This window comes from Syngnathus scovelli, chromosome 18 (genome assembly GCF_024217435.2).
Source record: "Syngnathus scovelli strain Florida chromosome 18, RoL_Ssco_1.2, whole genome shotgun sequence".
Taxonomy (NCBI): Eukaryota; Metazoa; Chordata; class Actinopteri; order Syngnathiformes; family Syngnathidae; genus Syngnathus; species Syngnathus scovelli.
The window spans coordinates 856,760-876,259 of NC_090864.1; the positions used below are offsets into that span (position 1 = coordinate 856,760).

The 19,500-nt window shown below is 46.4% G+C and overlaps 1 protein-coding gene and 1 pseudogene across 1 annotated transcript; one reads left to right on the forward strand and one right to left on the reverse strand.

The window, feature by feature from the left end:
* The window catches only part of LOC125985993 (janus kinase and microtubule-interacting protein 3-like), a 106,128-nt pseudogene extending 87,432 nt beyond the window's left edge, over window positions 1-18,696 (forward strand).
* LOC125985989 (janus kinase and microtubule-interacting protein 3-like) lies at window positions 5,433-6,743 on the reverse strand. Its single transcript, XM_068648780.1, has 3 exons — window positions 6,169-6,743; window positions 5,964-6,089; window positions 5,433-5,596 (listed from the first exon to the last, which is right to left on the reverse strand). Exons 1-2 carry the CDS (start codon window positions 6,379-6,381, stop codon window positions 5,973-5,975), a joined length of 330 nt encoding a protein of 109 aa, XP_068504881.1. The 5' UTR covers window positions 6,382-6,743; the 3' UTR covers window positions 5,433-5,596; window positions 5,964-5,972.
* Window positions 18,697-19,500: the final 804 nt, after the last annotated feature.

The window sequence follows — 19,500 nt, forward strand, 5'->3', positions numbered from 1 at the left end:
TCACAATTCCCCCCTTTGTTTTTTTTTGTTTTTTTGTTTTTTTTTCTACCTCCCCCTTTTGACACATTCTAAAAAATGTGTCACAATGGTTATAAAGTAAAAATAACAATGTCCATGGTGACATACCCATCGCCAGCTGGACTTCGGTGTACCTCCAGATGCCATCCTAGCCTGGAATCACCAATTCTCAGTCCCTGAAACTCGACTGGCAGCATCTCACATGGCTGTATGAACAAAAGCCACCACCCACCTGTAGCTGTGCATGCAGCTCTCCGTACAATAAACATCCATAATACCAACAAATAAAATTCATAATGATAAAAATAATAATCCACACACGGGCGCATGTCAAACACATGAAATAGAAAATTGGAGCCTGCTGAGCCTGTCATGAAACCAATCACATTTACAAACTCCTTATGAAAAGTAAGGGGTTAGTTGTTAATGCATGTTCACAGACATGACACAAAATTCTCCAAGACTGTAGTTGACAACCTGCAAAGTAAAGCAAGTTTAACAAATAAAGCACAATCTGCTCCCTGGGTTGCTGTTAGAGGCTGCAATACAATTAGGTAAAACATCAAAACAAAGCAAGTCATCACAAATTCCGTCACATACATTTCGTCACACTGTCAGGCAAGTCCAGAGTTGTTGTCATACACTGTCTTGGCTCAGAGTCTTGACTGTCAATGCTGGTATAGTCACGTCTGGTCACAATCTTGAAATGGGCCTTCTCCATTGAAGTCTTTTGTTGTCAATGGTGCCCCAGAGTCATCCTAAACCCATATTTAGTCCAAAATGAGCCCTGATCAATCTTGCTTTTTCAAATCTGTAGTATCTCTATATTTTTCAGGTGAGAGGAATGTTATCCTCTGCTGTGATCACATCACCCCAACCTTGAATCATGTTAACCATTCACAATACACAAACCCCATCCCAAGTACAGACTTGACATTCATACAGCATTACAGACAAACTGTCATCCCACAACACACACATAAAACATACAATATTAAATTGTAAAAAGAACCCTCCCTACGCAAAATTTTCTCCTCAATTAAAATTTCCCTTTTTTATTTTAAATCAAAAATTAATATCTAATTGTCTGGTCTCCTGTCCTCCTCCTGTTGCGGCATGGTGTTGTTCAGTGCGGCATGGTGTTGTTCAGTGTGGGATGGTGTTGTTCAGTGTGGCATGGTGTTCAGTGCGGCATGGTGTTGTTCAGTGCGGCATGGTGTTGTTCAGTGCGGCATGGTGTTGTTCAGTGAGGTATCGTGTTGTTCAGTGCGGTATCGTGTTGTTCAGTGCAGTATCGTTGTGTTGGTCGTATTGTGTTGTTCGTATTGTGTTGTGTTGTTCGTATTGTGTTGTGTTGTTCGTATTGTGTTGTTTGTATTGTGTTGTTCGTATTGTGTTGAGTTATTCGTATTGTGTTGTGTTGTTCGTATTGTGTTGCCTTTAACACTTAGCCTCTAACACTTAGCATCTAACACTTAGCCTCTAACACTTAGCCTCTAACACCTAGAAGGTAAATAAATAGGAAGGAAGGACTCACCGGTGACGTCTTCGCCCACGTCCAAGCGTTGTACTTTGTATTTTCATCCTTCTGACAGTGGAAAACACATAGCCGACAAACACCGTGGAACCTAAACGAATGAAAGAAAACTATCATTTGGCCACAACCAACATTCACAGATACAACACAATGTGACGTGCGGGGTTGAGGTTAAAGGTTGAGTGAAGGGCCCTCGTTTTAAACTACTTTTTGAAAAGGAGTGGGAACAAGTAAGACGTATTTAATTTATTTAATGGGAAGTAGTAAGACTTATTAAATTTATTTAATCTACTTTTCTTCCCAGGCAAAATTTGATGTGCTGCAATTCCAAATTTCCAAAGTGAATGAAGGAATGAAATCCTTTAAATTATGATTTTGTATAAATACTAGGCATAAACACAAAATCTACGGCACAAAATGGGCAGACTTTACTTGTTTGAAAAGGACTGGTTACAAGACATACTTTTTTAATTTATTTAATGGGAAGAAGACTTATTTAGTTTAATTGATCTATTTTTGTTCCCTGGCAAAATTCGATTTGCTGCAATTCCAAATTTCCAAAGTGAATGAAGGAAAGAAGTCGTTTAAATTATGATTTTGTATAAATACTAGGCATAGACACAAAATCTACGGCACAAAATGGGCAGACTTTACTTGTTTGAAGAGGACTGGTTACAAGACAAACTTTTCTGATTTATTTAATGGGAAGAAGACTTATTTAGTTTATTTCATCTATTTTTGTTCCCTGGCAAAATTGGATTTGCTGAAATTGTATTTTGCCAAATCTTGACTTGAGACCTGATGGGAAGTATTAAACGCTTAGTCAAATCAATACAAATTGGTAATAAGAGCGAGTAATGTTGGTTGAACCGATGAATGAAGGTTGAAAGCAATTTAAATTATGACTTTGTATAAATACTAGATATTAACAGAACATCTACTGCGCAAAATGGCCAGAGTTTACTTGTTTGAGAAGGAGTGGCTTATTCAAAACTAAGATTTATTTAATCTGTTTGTTCCCAAGCAAAATTGGATGTGATGCAATTCCAAATTTCACCACATGATGGTGCCCAATTTTGACTTCATAGGACATATTAAACACTTAGCTTGTTACTATGTTCAAGGTAATCAGATTTGTTTATTATTCTAATGGCCTTTTCAAAACTATTCTGGATTACTACTTTGGATCTATTCTACATTACTTGGCAACAACATACTCTGTAACAGATTAGGCAGTATAATCACATATGTTAACTTGAGAGTGCCCACACTCAATCTACTTATTGTGATGTGTTAAATCAATTACTGTTAGACATTATTTGTCTGATAATCTACCAAATCTTTGAATTGAAGAATTTGTGATTTAATTAATAGCTTGTTATTATGTTCAGGGTAATCAGACTTGTATATAATTCTAATGGCCTTCTTTTGAAAACTATTCTGAATTACAACTTTGGATCTTATATTACTTTGCAACAATATACTCGGTGACGGATTAGGCAGTATAATCACATATGTTAACTTCAGTGCCCACACTGTATTTATTTATGGTTATTTGTTAAATCAAGTACTGTTAGACATGAAATAGGAAGTGTTTAACATAAATGTTATGGCTACTCACCATTGTAGCTCGCTCCTGGTCAATGATACTTGTAGCTCGCTCCTGGTCAATGATACGAGCCTCTTCTTGCAGTAGAAAACTTACAGCCAACAAACACCGTGGAACCTTAAGGAAGGAAATTAAACATTATTTAGCCTCAACCAACATTCACAGATGTAACGCAACGCAAACTACACAAACGTAAATCTTTTTAAACCTAATGAGTTGTACTTACCGTGTACGCTCTAGACGGTCCACTTGCAAGCAGAAAATAAAGATATTTCTGTTGATAGTCGTCGTGTTTGTATCCGTTGTCTCGCTCGAGGCCATTGCGCCCACAGATTTGAATTTTGGCGACAGTTCAGCCTATTGACGTCATTTCCGCGGTGTAATACCCGCATATCTGAAACGGCAAAGTTAAGAGTAGAGTTAAATAAAGTTTTTAATCAACGCAATCATTTACAACCGTTGACCAGTCGAAATAATCGTCGAAATTCGACGTTCCCCCCAAACGCCACACTCACTCGCTTTTCAGGGCAACAAAAGTACTTCTTTTTAAAAACGATGAGTTGTACTTACCGTGTACGCTCTAGACGGTCCACTTGCAAGCAGAAAATAAAGATATTTCTGTTGATAGTCGTCGTGTTTGTATCCGTTGTCTCGCTCGAGGCCATTGCGCCCACAGATTTGAATTTTGGCGACAGTTCAGCCTATTGACGTCATTTCCGCGGTGTAATACCCGCATATCTGAAACGGCAAAGTTAAGAGTAGAGTTAAATAAAGTTTTTAATCAACGCAATCATTTACAACCGTTGACCAGTCGAAATAATCGTCGAAATTCGACGTTCCCCCCAAACGCCACACTCACTCGCTTTTCAGGGCAACAAAAGTACTTCTTTTTAAAAACGATGAGTTGTACTTACCGTGTACGCTCTGGACGGTCCAGTTGCAAGCAGAAAATAAAAATATTTCTCTCGTTAGTCGTATGTTACCATCCGCTGTGTCTTTGTCAACATCGCCATTTTCCTACTTCCTGTTGCGAGCCACGCCCACGGATTTAAATTCTGGCGGAAGAGCCCGCCCATTGGCGTCGTTTTCGCGTATAGCAAATCCGATTGGTTGGGAAGGGGGCGCGGTTATGCAGCCAAGGGGTCCTGTGATCGGTGGGATGTAAAGTAGGCGTCGACGTCACGTCCGCGTCACGTGACCACGACGTGGCAGACGTCATATAGTAACCGCTGTTTTGTTTAGTAGACTTACAGTTGTTATGCATTGACATAATGGCGCACACTCCAAATGGATTTGAATAAATTAAATAATTCTTCTGCCCACTCCCTTTTAAACAAGTTAACTCTCCCCGCGGATTTGAATTCCGGCGGAAGTTTCGCCCATCGACGTCACGTCTGTCACGTGACCACAACGTGGCAGATGTCATATAGCAACCGCTGTTTTGTTTAGTAGATTTACAGTTGTTATGCATTGGCATAATGGTGTGCACTCAAAATAGATTTAAATAAATTAAATATTTCTTCTGCCCACTCCCTTTTAAACAAGTTAACTCTGCCTACTGATTCTAATTTCGGAGGAAGGTCCGTCCATTGATGTCTTGTCTGCGTCACTTGACCACGACGTAGCGACGTCATATAGTAACCGCTGTTTTGATCAGTAGACTTAGTTATTATGCGTTGACATAATGGCACACTGGTTAGCATGTCCACCTCTTAAGCATGATGTTGCGGGTTCGACGCCTGATCAATGGAGTGAGCTGAAGTGCATGGCGCTGAAGATTTGAATCTTTGAAATGCGCTGAGGTCTGACATATCAGGCAGAATGGTTTGCCATCACGTTCAACAAAAAATAGAAACTTTCCCACTCTGATAAAAACGTCCTGTGTTCATCTACATATTTCCGTTTTGCTGTGCATCTTTTCCCTGCCATTTCGAGAGCCCAATTGACACTAATAGTTTACTGGAATGTGTTTGCCCATCCTACTTTGTGGAATTTCACCACATGCGCTTTAGACCAAAATACCAAATTGAACTCAAGTGAAGCCAACAGGCACAACCGCCCCCCCCCCCCCACACACACAAATGTTGATATGAACATAAAAGGGCCGCATGAACCCAAGCAAAGAGCCGCATGCGGTTCAGGAATTGGCCAAACCTGTACTATACAACTTTATTTGTATAAAATTTTCACAACAGCTGTCACACAAACAAAGCGGGAAAAAACGAAGATGTGCGTGTTCCGCCCACGCTGGATTGATTTGCACCTTTGAAAAGACACCGTATTGCCGCAGATGTGGCAAAGAGTACTTTTGGGCATCTGAGACGGAAGGATGTCCAAAGCATCACGTCACCTGCTCTGGTCGGCATGGTGGTGGGAAGTTGAGGTCAACCGCTTTTGGGTTGGCTGAATCTTTGGTCGCAGGATGCCACACACTTGAAGACAGAAGCAGAAAAGCAGAGCTAAATGCAAAATGTACTCACCGGTGACTCCAATTTTCCCCCCCACTGAAGAAATGGATGGACGGGTGGCCCCGGCTGGCCGGTGGGACTCTTGTTATTCTGACCCTTTTTAGTGCGCGTTTGGGGCAACAACCGTTTTTCGTGGCGCTCTCTTCTGGTTCAAGAGTGCCCTGCATGCGAATTTGCCTTTCCTGCCTTCTGATTGGATGAGCGCCGGTGTGACGCGGTGCCTCTGTCACCGTGGCGGGGGGTATACGTCGGCATCGGAGCGTCTGCCAACGTCTGAGTGGCTGGCAGTGTATCGGAGGTGTCGAGTGCGGTGCCGCTGGAGCTCACTCACCAGCTGGTGTTAGGGCCACAGAATGAAGGCCAAGGAGAAGAATAGAAAGAGAAACAGAAACTTCTCCTCCAATTGTTTGATTTGTCTCTTCTGAGCTTCGATGAATTCTTTCAGCTCTTTGTTCCTCTAGGACGGACAAATGGAAAGTGGCCTTCAAAAGCCAGTAAGCGTGCAAGTAAGTGCCGGGCTGGCTTTGGGCCCTTACCTGTTGCGCGCTGTGCAGCAGATCCATTCTCTCTTGGAGGATGCAAGCGTCGCGCTCCATCAACTCGCACATCAGGGCTCGCTTCCATTGGTCCACGGCGCTCCTAAGCTCTTCTCTCTGATCCGCCGTCAGCACGTCATTCACGCCAGCGTGGCTGGCTTTTTCGCCGTCCGTGGCGGGGCAGTCCCGCTGCGGTAGCGCCTCGTACAACATGGCCTCCAGCTCCAGGATCCTCTGGGCCGCAATCCTCGTCCATCAGTGGTCCGGCGGGAGATTTGAGGGCGGCTTACCTTATGAGCCTGGTCCATGGAACGCTTCCTGAAGTCCAACTCTTCATCCAGGTAGCCCTTCTGCTTACAGAACATATCCTAGCACAGCTCAAAGTCAGAATTGTTGGGGCACATTGCCGGAGTTCCCCTTGGCTGATGTCGCGTGTCTGTCTACCTTCTCACTTTCAATGTCCAACATCTACTGTTGAAGTGCTGACTTGGTCACTTTGATGTATTCTAACCACTGAGGAAAGGCTGCTGTCACATAAGCAGAATGCGAGAGCGTGCGTGGACGTGCGCGTTACCTTCTCGGCTAGGGTGAGAAGGGTCCTGGCGTGAATCACGACCACCTGCTCCTCGTTGGTGAGATTCTGCAAGAGCCCAAAGGCACAGCGTCAACAAGCTTCTTTCAGCGCAAAGCCTTCCAAAAGTCACATTTGACCCATGCCGCACTGAACAACACCATCCCGCACTGAACAACACCATGCCGCACTGAACAACACCATCCCGCACTGAACAACACCATCCCGCACTGAACAACACCATGCCGCACTGAACAATACCATGCCGCACTGAACAACACCATGCCGCACTAAACAACACCATGCCGCACTGAACAACAACATGCCGCACTGAACAACACAATGCCGCACTGAACAGCACCATGCCGCACTGAACAACACCATGCCGCACTGAACAACACCATGCCGCACTGAACTACACCTTGCCGCACTGATCAACACCATGCCGCACTGAACAACACCATGCCGCACTGAACTACACCATGCCGCACTGAACAACACGACGCCGTACTGAACAACACAACGCCGCACAGAACAACACGACGCCACACAGAATAACACAATACCGCACAGAACAACACAATACCGCACAAACAGTTTTAGATTATATTATGTCGCAGTCATGTGACGAGGACATGACGTAAATAGGCGGAACTCACGGCAAAATTATAATCCGTGGGCGTGACTTGCAACAGGAAGTAGGAAAGCGGCAATGCTGGCAAACAAGACACAGCGGTTAGTAACACGACAACTAACAAGACAAATAATTTTTTTTTCAGCTTGCAACTTGACCGTCTAGAGCGGACAAGGTAATAACAACACATTGTTTTGGAAAATATGTTTTTTTTTGTGTAGCCTTGAAAAGCGAGGGAGTGCGGCGTTTGGGAGGAACGTCGAACTTGGCGTCTGCTTCCAGCCACAGACGCCAAATTTTGACAATTATTTCGACTGGTCAACGGTTGTAAATTATTGCGTTGATTAAAAACTTTATTTAACTCTACTCTTAACTTTGCCGTTTCAGATATGCGGGTATTACACCGCGGAAATGACGTCAATAGGCTGAACTCTCGCCAAAATTCAAATCTGTGGGTGCAATGGCCTTGAGCGAGACAACGGATACAAACATGACGATTATCAACAGAAATATCTTTATTTTCTACTTGCAAGTGGACCATCTAGAGCGTACACGGTAAGTACAACTCATTGTGTTTAAAAAGATTTACGTTTGTGAATGTTGGTTTAGGCTAAATGTTAATGTTTAATTTCATTCCTTTAGGTTCCACAGTGTTTGTTGGCTGTATGTTTTCCACTGCAAGAAGAGGCTCGTATCATTGACCAGCAGGAGCTATAATGGTGAGCACCCCTTTCGTCGTCCATTTATGTGAAACACTTCCTATTTCACGTCTAACAGTACTCGATTTAACAAATAACCATAAATAAATACAGTGTGGGCAGTCAAGTTAACATATGTGATTATCCTGCCTAATATGTTTATCACAAATATGTCACTAATCACTAAAATGTTTATTTGTTTATCACAACACCTTTGGACCTTCAGCAATCGATTATTTCCCTTCATCTACATAGAGACAGAACGATGGTGTTATAAACATCTCATTCATTTCACCAAATAACTTCACGCAGGTGGATAACGGCCGTCTCGGTCACGCTATGTTGCGTGATGCAGTTTTGAAGAACTAAATGCATTTATTCAATGAATAAGTCAAGCTAGATCTATGTTTATGATGTTGTAAGTTACGGTGCCGATTGAAGTTGAGTCCGAAGCCAGTGGAAAACAGCGCTGCGTTTGTGCTCTCCAGGTACAAATGTTGTGATCTCTGACTGACGACCGGGCGAGACTCGAGTAAGAGATGTCCAAACGAGCTCCGGCAGGGCGGGCCAAGGCGGAGTGAACGGGCGCCCTTCAGGCCGCCAATGACGAGCTGAGAGCCAAACTGATGGACGTCCAGTTAGAACTTCAGCAGGAGAAGAACAAGGTGAAAACCTCAACAGACAGACACTGCCTGCCTCCCTGCCTGCCTGCCTGCCTGCCTCCCTGCCTGCCTGCCTGCCTCCCTGCCTGCCTCCCTGCCTGCCTGCCTGCCTGGCTCCCTCCCTCCCTCCCTCCCAGTTTTCCCGATGTAGATTTGACATGCGTGTGCCATGACTGTGTCAGCCTACATCAACAAATGCAGCGAGGACGTCAGCACCACTAAGAATATCATCACCCGGGGCAACCAACGACCCTGGATGACTGAGGAGGTACGTCAAACGCTACGAGCGCCATGACTGTGTCAGCCTACATCAACAAATGCACCGAGGACGTCAGCACCACTAAGAATATCATCACCCGGGGCAACCAACGACCCTGGATGACTGAGGAGGTACGTCAAACGCTACGAGCGCGGAACTCTGCCTTCAAGTCTGGCGACAAGGAGACACTGAGGACAGCGAGAGCCAACTTGAACCGTGCCATCAGGGTAGCGAAGCGAGACCGCAGTCGAAAAATTCAGGATCGTTTCCACGATGCCAACAACAACAGGAGTATGTGGCAAGGCATACGGGCGATTACAGACTACAAATCATCAGGAAAAAACAGCCTCACCACGCTCCACTGATCATCAACAGCTCAGCTGTGGAGGTGGTCAGCAGCACCAAATTCCTGGGGGTCCACATCACAGAATACCTCACCTGGACTATGAACACTACGGCACTGGTCAAGAGGGCACATAAGCGCTTGTACTTCCTGCGGAGGATGAGGAGAGCCCACCTGCCCCCACCCATCACGAGGATGTTCTACAGGAGCACCATAGAGAGCATTCTGACAAGCTGTCTCTCTGTGTGGTGTGGAGGCTGCACCGCCTCCGATTGGAAGAACGTGAGGAGAGTGGTGAAGACAGCAGAGAGGATCATAGGGGTTCCTCTTCCCTCCATTCAGGACATTTCATCTCAGCGCTGCATGTCCCGTGCCCGTAACATCATCCATGACCCATCACACCCCCACCATGGACTGTTCTCCCTGCTGCCCTCTGGGAAGAGGTTTCGCAGCATCCGCTGCAGGTCCACCAGGTTCTGCAACAACTTTTTCCCTGCTGTCATCAGACTGTTGAACACTAGAACTGTTGAGCTCTAAACTGAACATTCACAGAACTGTACTTTATGACACTACGGACCTCTATCTTGCACTATCTCGCACTACCAACTTTACTGAACTTGTATAAACCCTTTAAATAGAAGTTTAATACATGGTTTAGCATTCCTCTGCACACTCTTGAATACTGTTATGCCTACTTGCACTATTGCATAATTATCACTGCTGCACTTTGTACTTATATATATATATATATATATATATATATATATATATATATATATATATATATATATATATATATATATATATATATATATATATATATATATATATATATATAGTATATGTATATATATTGTCATGTAACATGGGGGGTAAAGGTGGTGCAAATGGTAAAATATGGATTGTTCACAGGAATAAATTGGCAGAGCTGAAATTCCAAATTTGTCCAAAAGATGGCGCCAGACCAAAACATGAGACCAAAAAGGGGCCACAATAAGCTAAACTAGTTAAAATAGAAATAAAACAGGAACACGGTGTCGGATTGTGAGTCACGCATGGAAGCACAAATGTGATTTTTACTTTTTGATTTCTTTGCTTGGCTAAAAATGTATTCTGTAACAGCTTAAAGCAATATTGTTAGTCAATTTGATCAAGAGGCCCGCCACTATGAGAATAGTGGCGTGACATAAATTGTTTGGAGAAGCACAAATGTGATTTTTACTTTTTGATTTCTTTGCTTGGCTAAAAATGTATTCTGTAACAGCTTAAAGCAATATTGTTAGTCAATTTGGTCAAGAGGCCCGCCACTATGAGAATAGTGGCGTGACATAAATTGTTTAAAGAAATAGATCAAAGGTTTGGATTTTTATTTCAGAGTTAATTGAAGCGTAACTTTAAAAAGTTATTTTCATGAAACAGGAAGTGAAGAAAAGGGGAAGTGAAAGGCTTTACCAGGGGCTAGCTGTACATTGGTGGAAAGTAATGCATGGTCAAGGCGGAAACATCTGCTGAAGGACAGCAGGTGTACGAGCGTGGGAAAATTGTCCAAACCCTATACAGCGTGGGAAAACTGACCAAAATCTATAAGGCGTGGGAAACTAGGCGGTCTTACCCTATAGAGAGGATATAGGTACCAGACAAGCCTATAAAAAGTCCTGCAGGAGCAGCTAAGAGGCTTTTTCCCCCAAAGAATACGTGAAGAAGCCCGAAGGAGCTTCAAGATTTTTCCAGAGTCCCGGGATCTTTGTGTGAGACGCAGGATCGCTGGTCCGAAATTAACTTGGATTTACTCCAAAAAATTGGACTGGACAACTTTACAGGAGAAACTATGTTAGGGAAAACGACTTTTATGTATTTTAGCGAGAGTGGGGAATAGTCATCGGGCCGCCGGCCCCCTCGAGGCCAGCCTGTTTCTCTAATTTGGATTTTAGAAGTAAGATCGAATTGATCACTCGACTTTGCTTCCACCAAAAATAGCACGCAGCTGGTATCTACCTTTTCCCTCTTTCATGAACTGTGTTTTGCAATCGAATTGTTCTGGGATTGAATGATTTTAATAACACGGGTATCAGTGAGTGAAATTGTTCGGTTTCTGGAGTAATTGAGATTTGTAATTCTATTTCATGTTTCTTCAATAAATGTGTTTCGTATATTATTTACTTGGTTGTGCTCTGATTTGTACTGAATGTGCAATCGATGGTTTGGGGTTGATTTGACGATTTGATTAATGTGCGGGGGGTTATTATGGTATAACATAGGACCGTAATAAATAAAAGTAACATCAGACAATTGTAGAGAATTGAATAACTTTCGTAGTTATTTGAGACACGAGTGAATTTCAATTCATTTGAAAGTTTGCTTCGTCTGAATAAATTAACGGAAGTGTTTAAATTGGATTATTAGTTTGGTGTAGAACTGAAAGTAATTTAATTATTTGAAGGGCGCAGGCCCGTTCCCCCTTTTGACGGGCCGCGTAAAACGTAACTCCGAACATGTTAGAGAATTAAATAACTTTCGTAGATATTTAAGGGAAGAGTGAATTTCGTTAAAAGTGAATTTGTTTGAAAATGTACTTCCTCTAAATAAAATAACGACGATGGTTAAAATAGATTATTAGAATTGGTGAAGGATAAAAGTATTTCGATTGTCGGTCGGGCGCGGCCCAGTTCCTAAATTTGTCGGGCCGCGTCAAAAGTTAAACAGGACACGATCGAAAAATAGACTTGCCTTCCAACTTAATTACTGGGCAAATCTAAATAGAGTAAGACATTTTTATTCGTTTTAAGAAAGTTGTTACTCTTTTTAAAGCAATCAAGTGGGGTGAAGCACTCCGACAGTTAAGTGCTAGATTTACATATAAGAAGTTAGAATTAATAATATAAAGTGCATTAATTTTCTTCTTAAATGCTATTATTGTCACACTTTTATTAATTCGATTCTCTTTCGAATAAACAAGTTGGTCGGCTCGCTGCATGAGCGACCAAGTGGAACGGATCCATATCAACATTTACTTCGGCCTTAACTGAGGCCTTAACAAAGACATCTAAAAATATCCGTAACATCATAAGAACTTCAAACATTAGCGGGGAGCCATCAATACGATGCGGTCACTTCGAAGTCTTGCCTCGAATTGAGTTACTCGGCTCGAGCTTCGGGTGACTTGAGAGGGATTGGCGTCGTACAGAAATTAGATTGATTCCGGTGGAGTTAATTTAACTCTGGTGGTTAGATTACGGACGAATCTCCGAACCCGGCTAAGACAAACCCGTTACCGGGAAGCCGGGGGCACCTTATTGAAAGAGATGCGTTTGACAATATATTTTCATAGGATATGTTACTTCTATTCAACTGCAATATCACTACTTTGTTGTAAGACGTATGCAACGAAATTTCGTTTTGTATGCACCGTGTGCAGACAAGATGACAATAAAGTTTGTCTAAGTCTAAGTCATGTCAGGTCAGCTGTCTGGAGAGACAGAGAAGTCAGGACCTGCGGGCGGAGCACCACCGTGCCACCGCCGCTATGACGGAACTCAAAAGCAAACTCCATGAGGAGAAGCAGAAAGAGTTAGCCGTTACCAGGGAGACATTACTGCGGCAGTATGAAATGGAGCTGATGAGAGTGATCAAAATCAAAGATGGAGAGATCCAGCGACTGAATACCTTGGTCCTCAGCCTGAGGGACGACTCCATGGACAAGGTGATCCGCTCAATCCGTGTCTGACTATCCGCACGCCACGTCGGGCTCCGATGCGGCCGCTACCGTATTGTGTAGCTTGTCCCAAGTAAGCGGCGCTCCGTTGCGGTCTCAACGGCCCGGTGTGGCGCAATGTCTGCTCAGGTGAGGAGCGGGGGCGCTTTGCTGGCGGAAGTGGAGGAGACGCGGCGGTGTCGGGAGACCGAGCGGTGTCGCCTCCACCAGGAGCGCGGAAGAAACCCTGGCAGCGGCCCAGCAGGCCTGGCAGTCCCGAGCGGCCGAGCTCCGATCGGCTCATCACCAGCATCGGGAGGAGCTGAGCCGAACCAAGAGAGACTGCGAGAGGGAGATCCGCTGACTGGTAGGACTGATCAGATGCGCGGTGCGTGGCTATGTTCCCAATTTCGTCGTATACCTGCAGTGCAATGACACCTAAGGCATTCTATTCTATTTCACAGGAAGAAAATGTCCGGTTGCTCGCTTCGCTTTTGTCACAGCAAAGGTGTTCTAGTCGATTCAAGAAAAAAATTGGCCGGTTGCTCTCTTTGTTTTTGTCACAATTCTGGCAACTGAGTTTGCCCGCCTGCCTGAACGCTCCCCGTTTGTACATCCAGATGGATGAGATCAAGCTGAAAGACAGAGCGGTTAGTGTTTTGGATAAAGCCCTGGGGCCGGCCACGTCCACCGCCTTCAGCTGCAGACTCAGGCTGCCGAGCAGCAGATCGCTGCCCTGAGGGATTCCCAAAGGGCGGGCCTAAACTACCCTGGAAGTGGGGTGAACGCCGCTACTAGCAATCCTCTTCATAGCGTAAGCCACCTCATCACACACTTGCAGTACGCATGACTTAGTTCGTTGCTGGGGGAAGGTAGCACAAAAACAGTTTTGAACTTTGAACGAGTGGTTGTGTGTGTGTGTTGCGGGGCGTTTTCAGTCTCAGGAGGATCGGGACACGCGACGGTTTCATCTGAAAATCGCTGAGCTCAGCGCAGTCATCAGGAAACTGGAGGATCGAAACGCCCTGCTTTCTGAAGAGCGCGATGAACTGGTAATTTATTGACGGCACGCTTGAAGGTTTGCGCTACGTTTGATGCGCGCCATCCAGCGAGGCACCCATTGCGCTTGCTTATTAGTTGAGCGGCGCGGCGAGTCGGTTGCCTGGTAGATGTCTTTTATTGGGAGCCAATGCCACGATTCCGTTCAAACAGATGCAAAAGGAATGGATACGTTCTGGCCCGCGTGTTGTGCGTCTTTCACATCCTGCACTTCATGCTTGCAGCTAAAGCGACTGAGAGAAACAGAAAGCCAGTTTCTGCCACTCCTGTACAAAAACAAACGCCTGAGCAGGAAGAATGAAGAACTCTCGCTGGTGCTGTGTCGCCTTGAAAACAAAGTGCGCTTTGTCACCCAGGAGAACGAGGAGATGGCAAGCTTGGTAAGTCGACGTGGACAACGGCGGCGTGCCAACAGAGTCCACTGCATTTGTGTTCCACAGAGAAGGCCTAGTTCGCTCAATGACCTGGACCGTGGTTGCGGCCAGCAGGACGGTGAAATGGAGTTCCTTCAAGTTGTGGAGCAGCGGCACATCATCGACGACTTGTCCAAGGTCTTCAGGCAGGCGACTCGGTGCACGTACGGCTGCGCCGCGCTCGCTCGCTGTCGCCAGGAAACCTTTTCCGTCCAAAGCTTGGCCGGCGGCCTTCATCCAAAAGATTGGCCCCTTAAATTCCGACCTTTCAAGCAGGAGCATTGTGCGCACGCGTTTGAACACGCTTTAGACTTGTTTTGCCGTTTTCAGCAGCTCAAAGCTCCCGTTTTGTCAGCGCCTTTGCCACTCGCTGTGCGCTGAAAACGACGGACTCGCCCGGCTGCTCAGCCCGTCAACCATTAGCCGCGAGCGCGACGTCATTGTCCGTAGGCAGCTAGCGGCAAAATGCACCCTGTTAGAGTTGCGCTCGCTCCAACTTATTTTGGAAGAACCACACGGGAGACAAGTAAGTTCTTTTGGACACCTGCAGGTGGAGAGTCCATCCGTTGTACGAATGAAGTCTGACTCTCGGCTCCTGCACGAGCATTTTTATTAAGAGAAACAGGGTGGGTGTAAGCGTGGATTGAATGGAGAAAGCCCTTGACCTCTAGTCAAAACATAGCAAGGGGTGTTTTACAACTTTGTGTAGGAAGTTGCTATCGCTTATGATAGGGATAAATAAGGGATAAATAATATTATTTATTACAGGTTGCAGTCAAAGTCAAAGCAACATAATCATACGATAAAGATAATCTGGAAAACCCTGACACACCCTGTAGTTGTCACTTTTGGAAAAGACGAGCGTCCCTCCAATCATCGCCGGTGACGTGTTTTTCAGGCTCTGGAGACAGGAGCTCATGTCAGAAATGTCATTGTGAGTCGCGTTTGTTTCTGCGCCGGAGCCGTTCGTTCCCTTTGCATCCAAAGAATCTCAAAGGCGGATTATTTGTGTCGACAGGAGAGAGATTTGCTGCTACGATACCGACGTCGAAAATCTCTGAGGAGGAACAAAGCGTGAGGTCCTGCAAGGTGAGTCTGTTTGTTTGCGGCTGCTTGGTGTTGCGCAAGATGAAATGGCCTTTTTCTCGCTATCGTTCCTCTCGTCGATTCATCGTGAGGTGTCGCTTCAGTTTGTTCAGAGAGATGTTTGCTTCCGCGCCCGCAGGTCATCGAAACATTTTACGGCTACGACGAAGACGTGTTGGTGGACTCGGACGGATCGTCCTTGTCTTTTCACACCGACAGAACCCCCGACACGGAACCCGAAGAGGTAGCCCGCCATTTCTGCCAGCGTATTGGCGCCAAACATTCCTCTTCAGCCTGGAATCGGACTCGTCTTTGCGTCGCGGGTGCTTTGTCGCCGGTCTGACTGATTCTGGTACTAGTGCTGTGTTGCATTGGTGTGTGCATGAGGAGGCGGAGCTTCGCTACCGCCAGCTGACGCAAGAATATCAAGCGCTGCAACGAGCCTACGCTCTGCTCGCCCAGACCAGCGGAGGGGACTACGACGCCGAGAAGGAGATCAAGGTGGCGCCCCTTCCCGCAACCCCCGGCCGGGTCGCAGCCTCCCCGTTCTCACCCAGCCTCGGGTGTTCTCTGGTCTGAAAGGAGGAGGAGGAGCCTCCCTCCTCCTCCTTTCAGACCAGAGAAAAGCTGATGGTAGAAATGGGTCACTATCAAAGCAAAGTAGCAGATCTGGAGTCAGCGCTGAAGCAACAAGGACAGGTAAGCTCATCAATGAGCACACCTTTTTCTCAGACAAAATAGCTACATTCTTCAGTCACTCATTCGTCTGGCATTACTGGACCAACCCCCCCCCCCCTGAACGTGGCTGGGAAAATGCGGAGAAAAGCAAATGTCATTTTCCAGTCAACCAAAGAATTTGTGGATGAAAATGACACAACATTCCAAAGCTGTCCACGCGTTTGTCTCTTCTAGAATGTCAAGTGGGTGGAGGAGAAGCAGCTGCTGCGTCAGAGCAATCAGCAGTTGGCCGAAAAGGTGACGGAAAGAAAGGCGCTGGGCGGAGTCGCTTGGCGTCACACCCGTCGGGAAGCCCCGCAGATGAGGTCTGACTGTCTTTTCAGGTCAGGCGGATGGAGGCGGAAGAAGCGCGTCTGAAAGAGCACATCCAGGATATCCGAGACCAAAACGAACTGCTTGAGTTCCGCATCCTGGAGCTGGAGGTGGGAAGACTCGCACAAGCGTGTTGAGGCCAGAGATGTGACAGACGGACGGACGGACGGATGCATGCCTCTGCCTTTCAGGAGAGGGAGTGGCGCTCCCCCGTCTTGAAGTTTCTGCAAGTCCGTTTCCCAGACGGCCTCAGCCCTTTGCAGATCTACTGCGAGGCCGAGGGCGTGAGCGTACGTAAGGCGTCCCTCGCAACCCTAACCTTAACCCGAGGTCCCAGAACACCTTACATTGCTCCTTGCGCCTTTCCCCCGGACATCGTCATCAGTGATCTGATGAAGAAGCTGGACATCCTGGGCGATAACGCCGTAAGTGTATGTCGAACTCCTTATGTTCGCACTCCACGAGACTCGGCGGCTCAAATGTGACTTTTGGAAGGCTTTGCGCTGAAAGAAGCTTGTTGACGCTGTGCCTTTGGGCTCTTGCAGAATCTCACCAACGAGGAGCAGGTGGTCGTGATTCACGCCAGGACCCTTCTCACCCTAGCCGAGAAGGTAACGCGCACGTCCACGCACGCTCTCGCATTCTGCTTATGTGACAGCAGCCTTTCCTCAGTGGTTAGAATACATCAAAGTGACCAAGTCAGCACTTCAACAGTAGATGTTGGACATTGAAAGTGAGAAGGTAGACAGACACGCGACATCAGCCAAGGGGAACTCCGGCAATGTGCCCCAACAATTCTGACTTTGAGCTGTGCTAGGATATGTTCTGTAAGCAGAAGGGCTACCTGGATGAAGAGTTGGACTTCAGGAAGCGTTCCATGGACCAGGCTCATAAGGTAAGCCGCCCTCAAATCTCCCGCCGGACCACTGATGGACGAGGATTGCGGCCCAGAGGATCCTGGAGCTGGAGGCCATGTTGTACAAGGCGCTAGCGCAGCGGGACTGCCCTGCCACGGACGGCGAAAAAGCCAGCCACGCTGGCGTGAATGACGTGCTGACGGCGGATCAGAGAGAAGAGCTTAGGAGCGCCGTGGACCAATGGAAGCGAGCCCTGATGTGCGAGTTGAGGGAGCGCGACGCTTGCATCCTCCAAGAGAGAATGGATCTGCTGCACAGCGCGCAACAGGTAAGGGCCCAAAGCCAGCCCGGCACTTACTTGCACGCTTACTGGCTTTTGAAGGCCACTTTCCATTTGTCCGTCCTAGAGGAACAAAGAGCTGAAAGAATTCATCGAAGCTCAGAAGAGACAAATCAAACAATTGGAGGAGAAGTTTCTGGTTCTCTTTCTATTCTTCTCTTTGGCCTTCATTCTGTGGCCCTAACACCAGCTGGTGAGTGAGCTCCAGCGGCACCGCACTCGACACCTCCGATACACTGCCAGCCGGTCTCAGACGTTGGCAGACGCTCCGATGCCGACGTATACCCCCCGCCACGGTGACAGAGGCACCGCGTCACACCGGCGCTCATCCAATCAGAAGGCAGGAAAGGCAAATTCACATGCAGGGCACTCTTGAACCAGAAGAGAGCGCCACAAAAAACGGTTGTTGCCCCAAACGCGCACTAAAAAGGGTCAGAATAACAAGAGTCCCACCGGCCAGCCGGGGCCACCCGTCCATCCATTTCTTCAGGGGGGGAAAAAATTGGAGTCACCGGTGAGTACATTTTGCATTTAGCTCTGCTTTTCTGCTTCTGTCTTCAAGTGTGTGGCATCCTGCGACCAAAGATTCAGCCAACCCCAAAGCGGTTGACCTCAACGTCCCACCACCATGCCGACCAGAGCAGGTGACGTGATGCTTTGGACATCCTTCCGTCTCAGATGCCCAAAAGTACTCTTTGCCACATCTGCGGCAATACAGTGTCTTTTCAAAGGTGCAAATAAATCCAGCGTGGGCGGAACACGCACGTCTTCGTTTTTTCCCGCTTTGTTTGTGTGACAGCTGTTGTGAAAATTTTATACAAATAAAGTTGTATAGTACAGGTTTGGCCAAGCCGCAATTCCTGAACCGCATGCGGCTCTTTGCTTGGATTCATGCGGCCCTTTTATGTTCATATCAACATTTGTGTGTGTGTGTGTGTGGGGGGGGGGGGCGGTTGTGCGTGTTGGCTTCACTTGAGTTCAATTTGGTATTTTGGTCTAAAGCGCATGTGGTGAAATTCCACAAAGTAGGATGGGCAAACACATTCCAGTAAACTATTAGTGTCAATTGGGCTCTCGAAATGGCAGGGAAAAGATGCACAGCAAAACGGAAATATGTAGATGAACACAGGACGTTTTTATCAGAGTGGGAAAGTTTCTATTTTTTGTTGAACGTGATGGCAAACCATTCTGCCTGATATGTCAGACCTCAGGGCATTTCAAAGATTCAAATCTTCAGCGCCATGCACTTCAGCTCACTCCATTGATCAGGCGTCGAACCCGCAACATCATGCTTAAGAGGTGGACATGCTAACCAGTGCGCCATTATGTCAACGCATAATAACTAAGTCTACTGATCAAAACAGCGGTTACTATGTGACGTCGCTACGTCGTGGTCAAGTGACGCAGACAAGACATCAATGGACGGACCTTCCTCCGAAATTAGAATCCGTGGGCAGAGTTAACTTGTTTAAAAGGGAGTGGGCAGAAGAAATATTTAATTTATTTAAATCTATTTTGAGTGCGGCGGCTCGGTGGCGCACTGGGTAGCACGTCCGCCTCGCAGTTAGGAGGGTGCGGGTTCGATTCCACCTCCGGCCCTCCCTGTGCGGAGTTTGCATGTTCTCCCCGAGCCCGCGTGGGTTTTCTCCGGGCACTCCGGTTTCCTCCC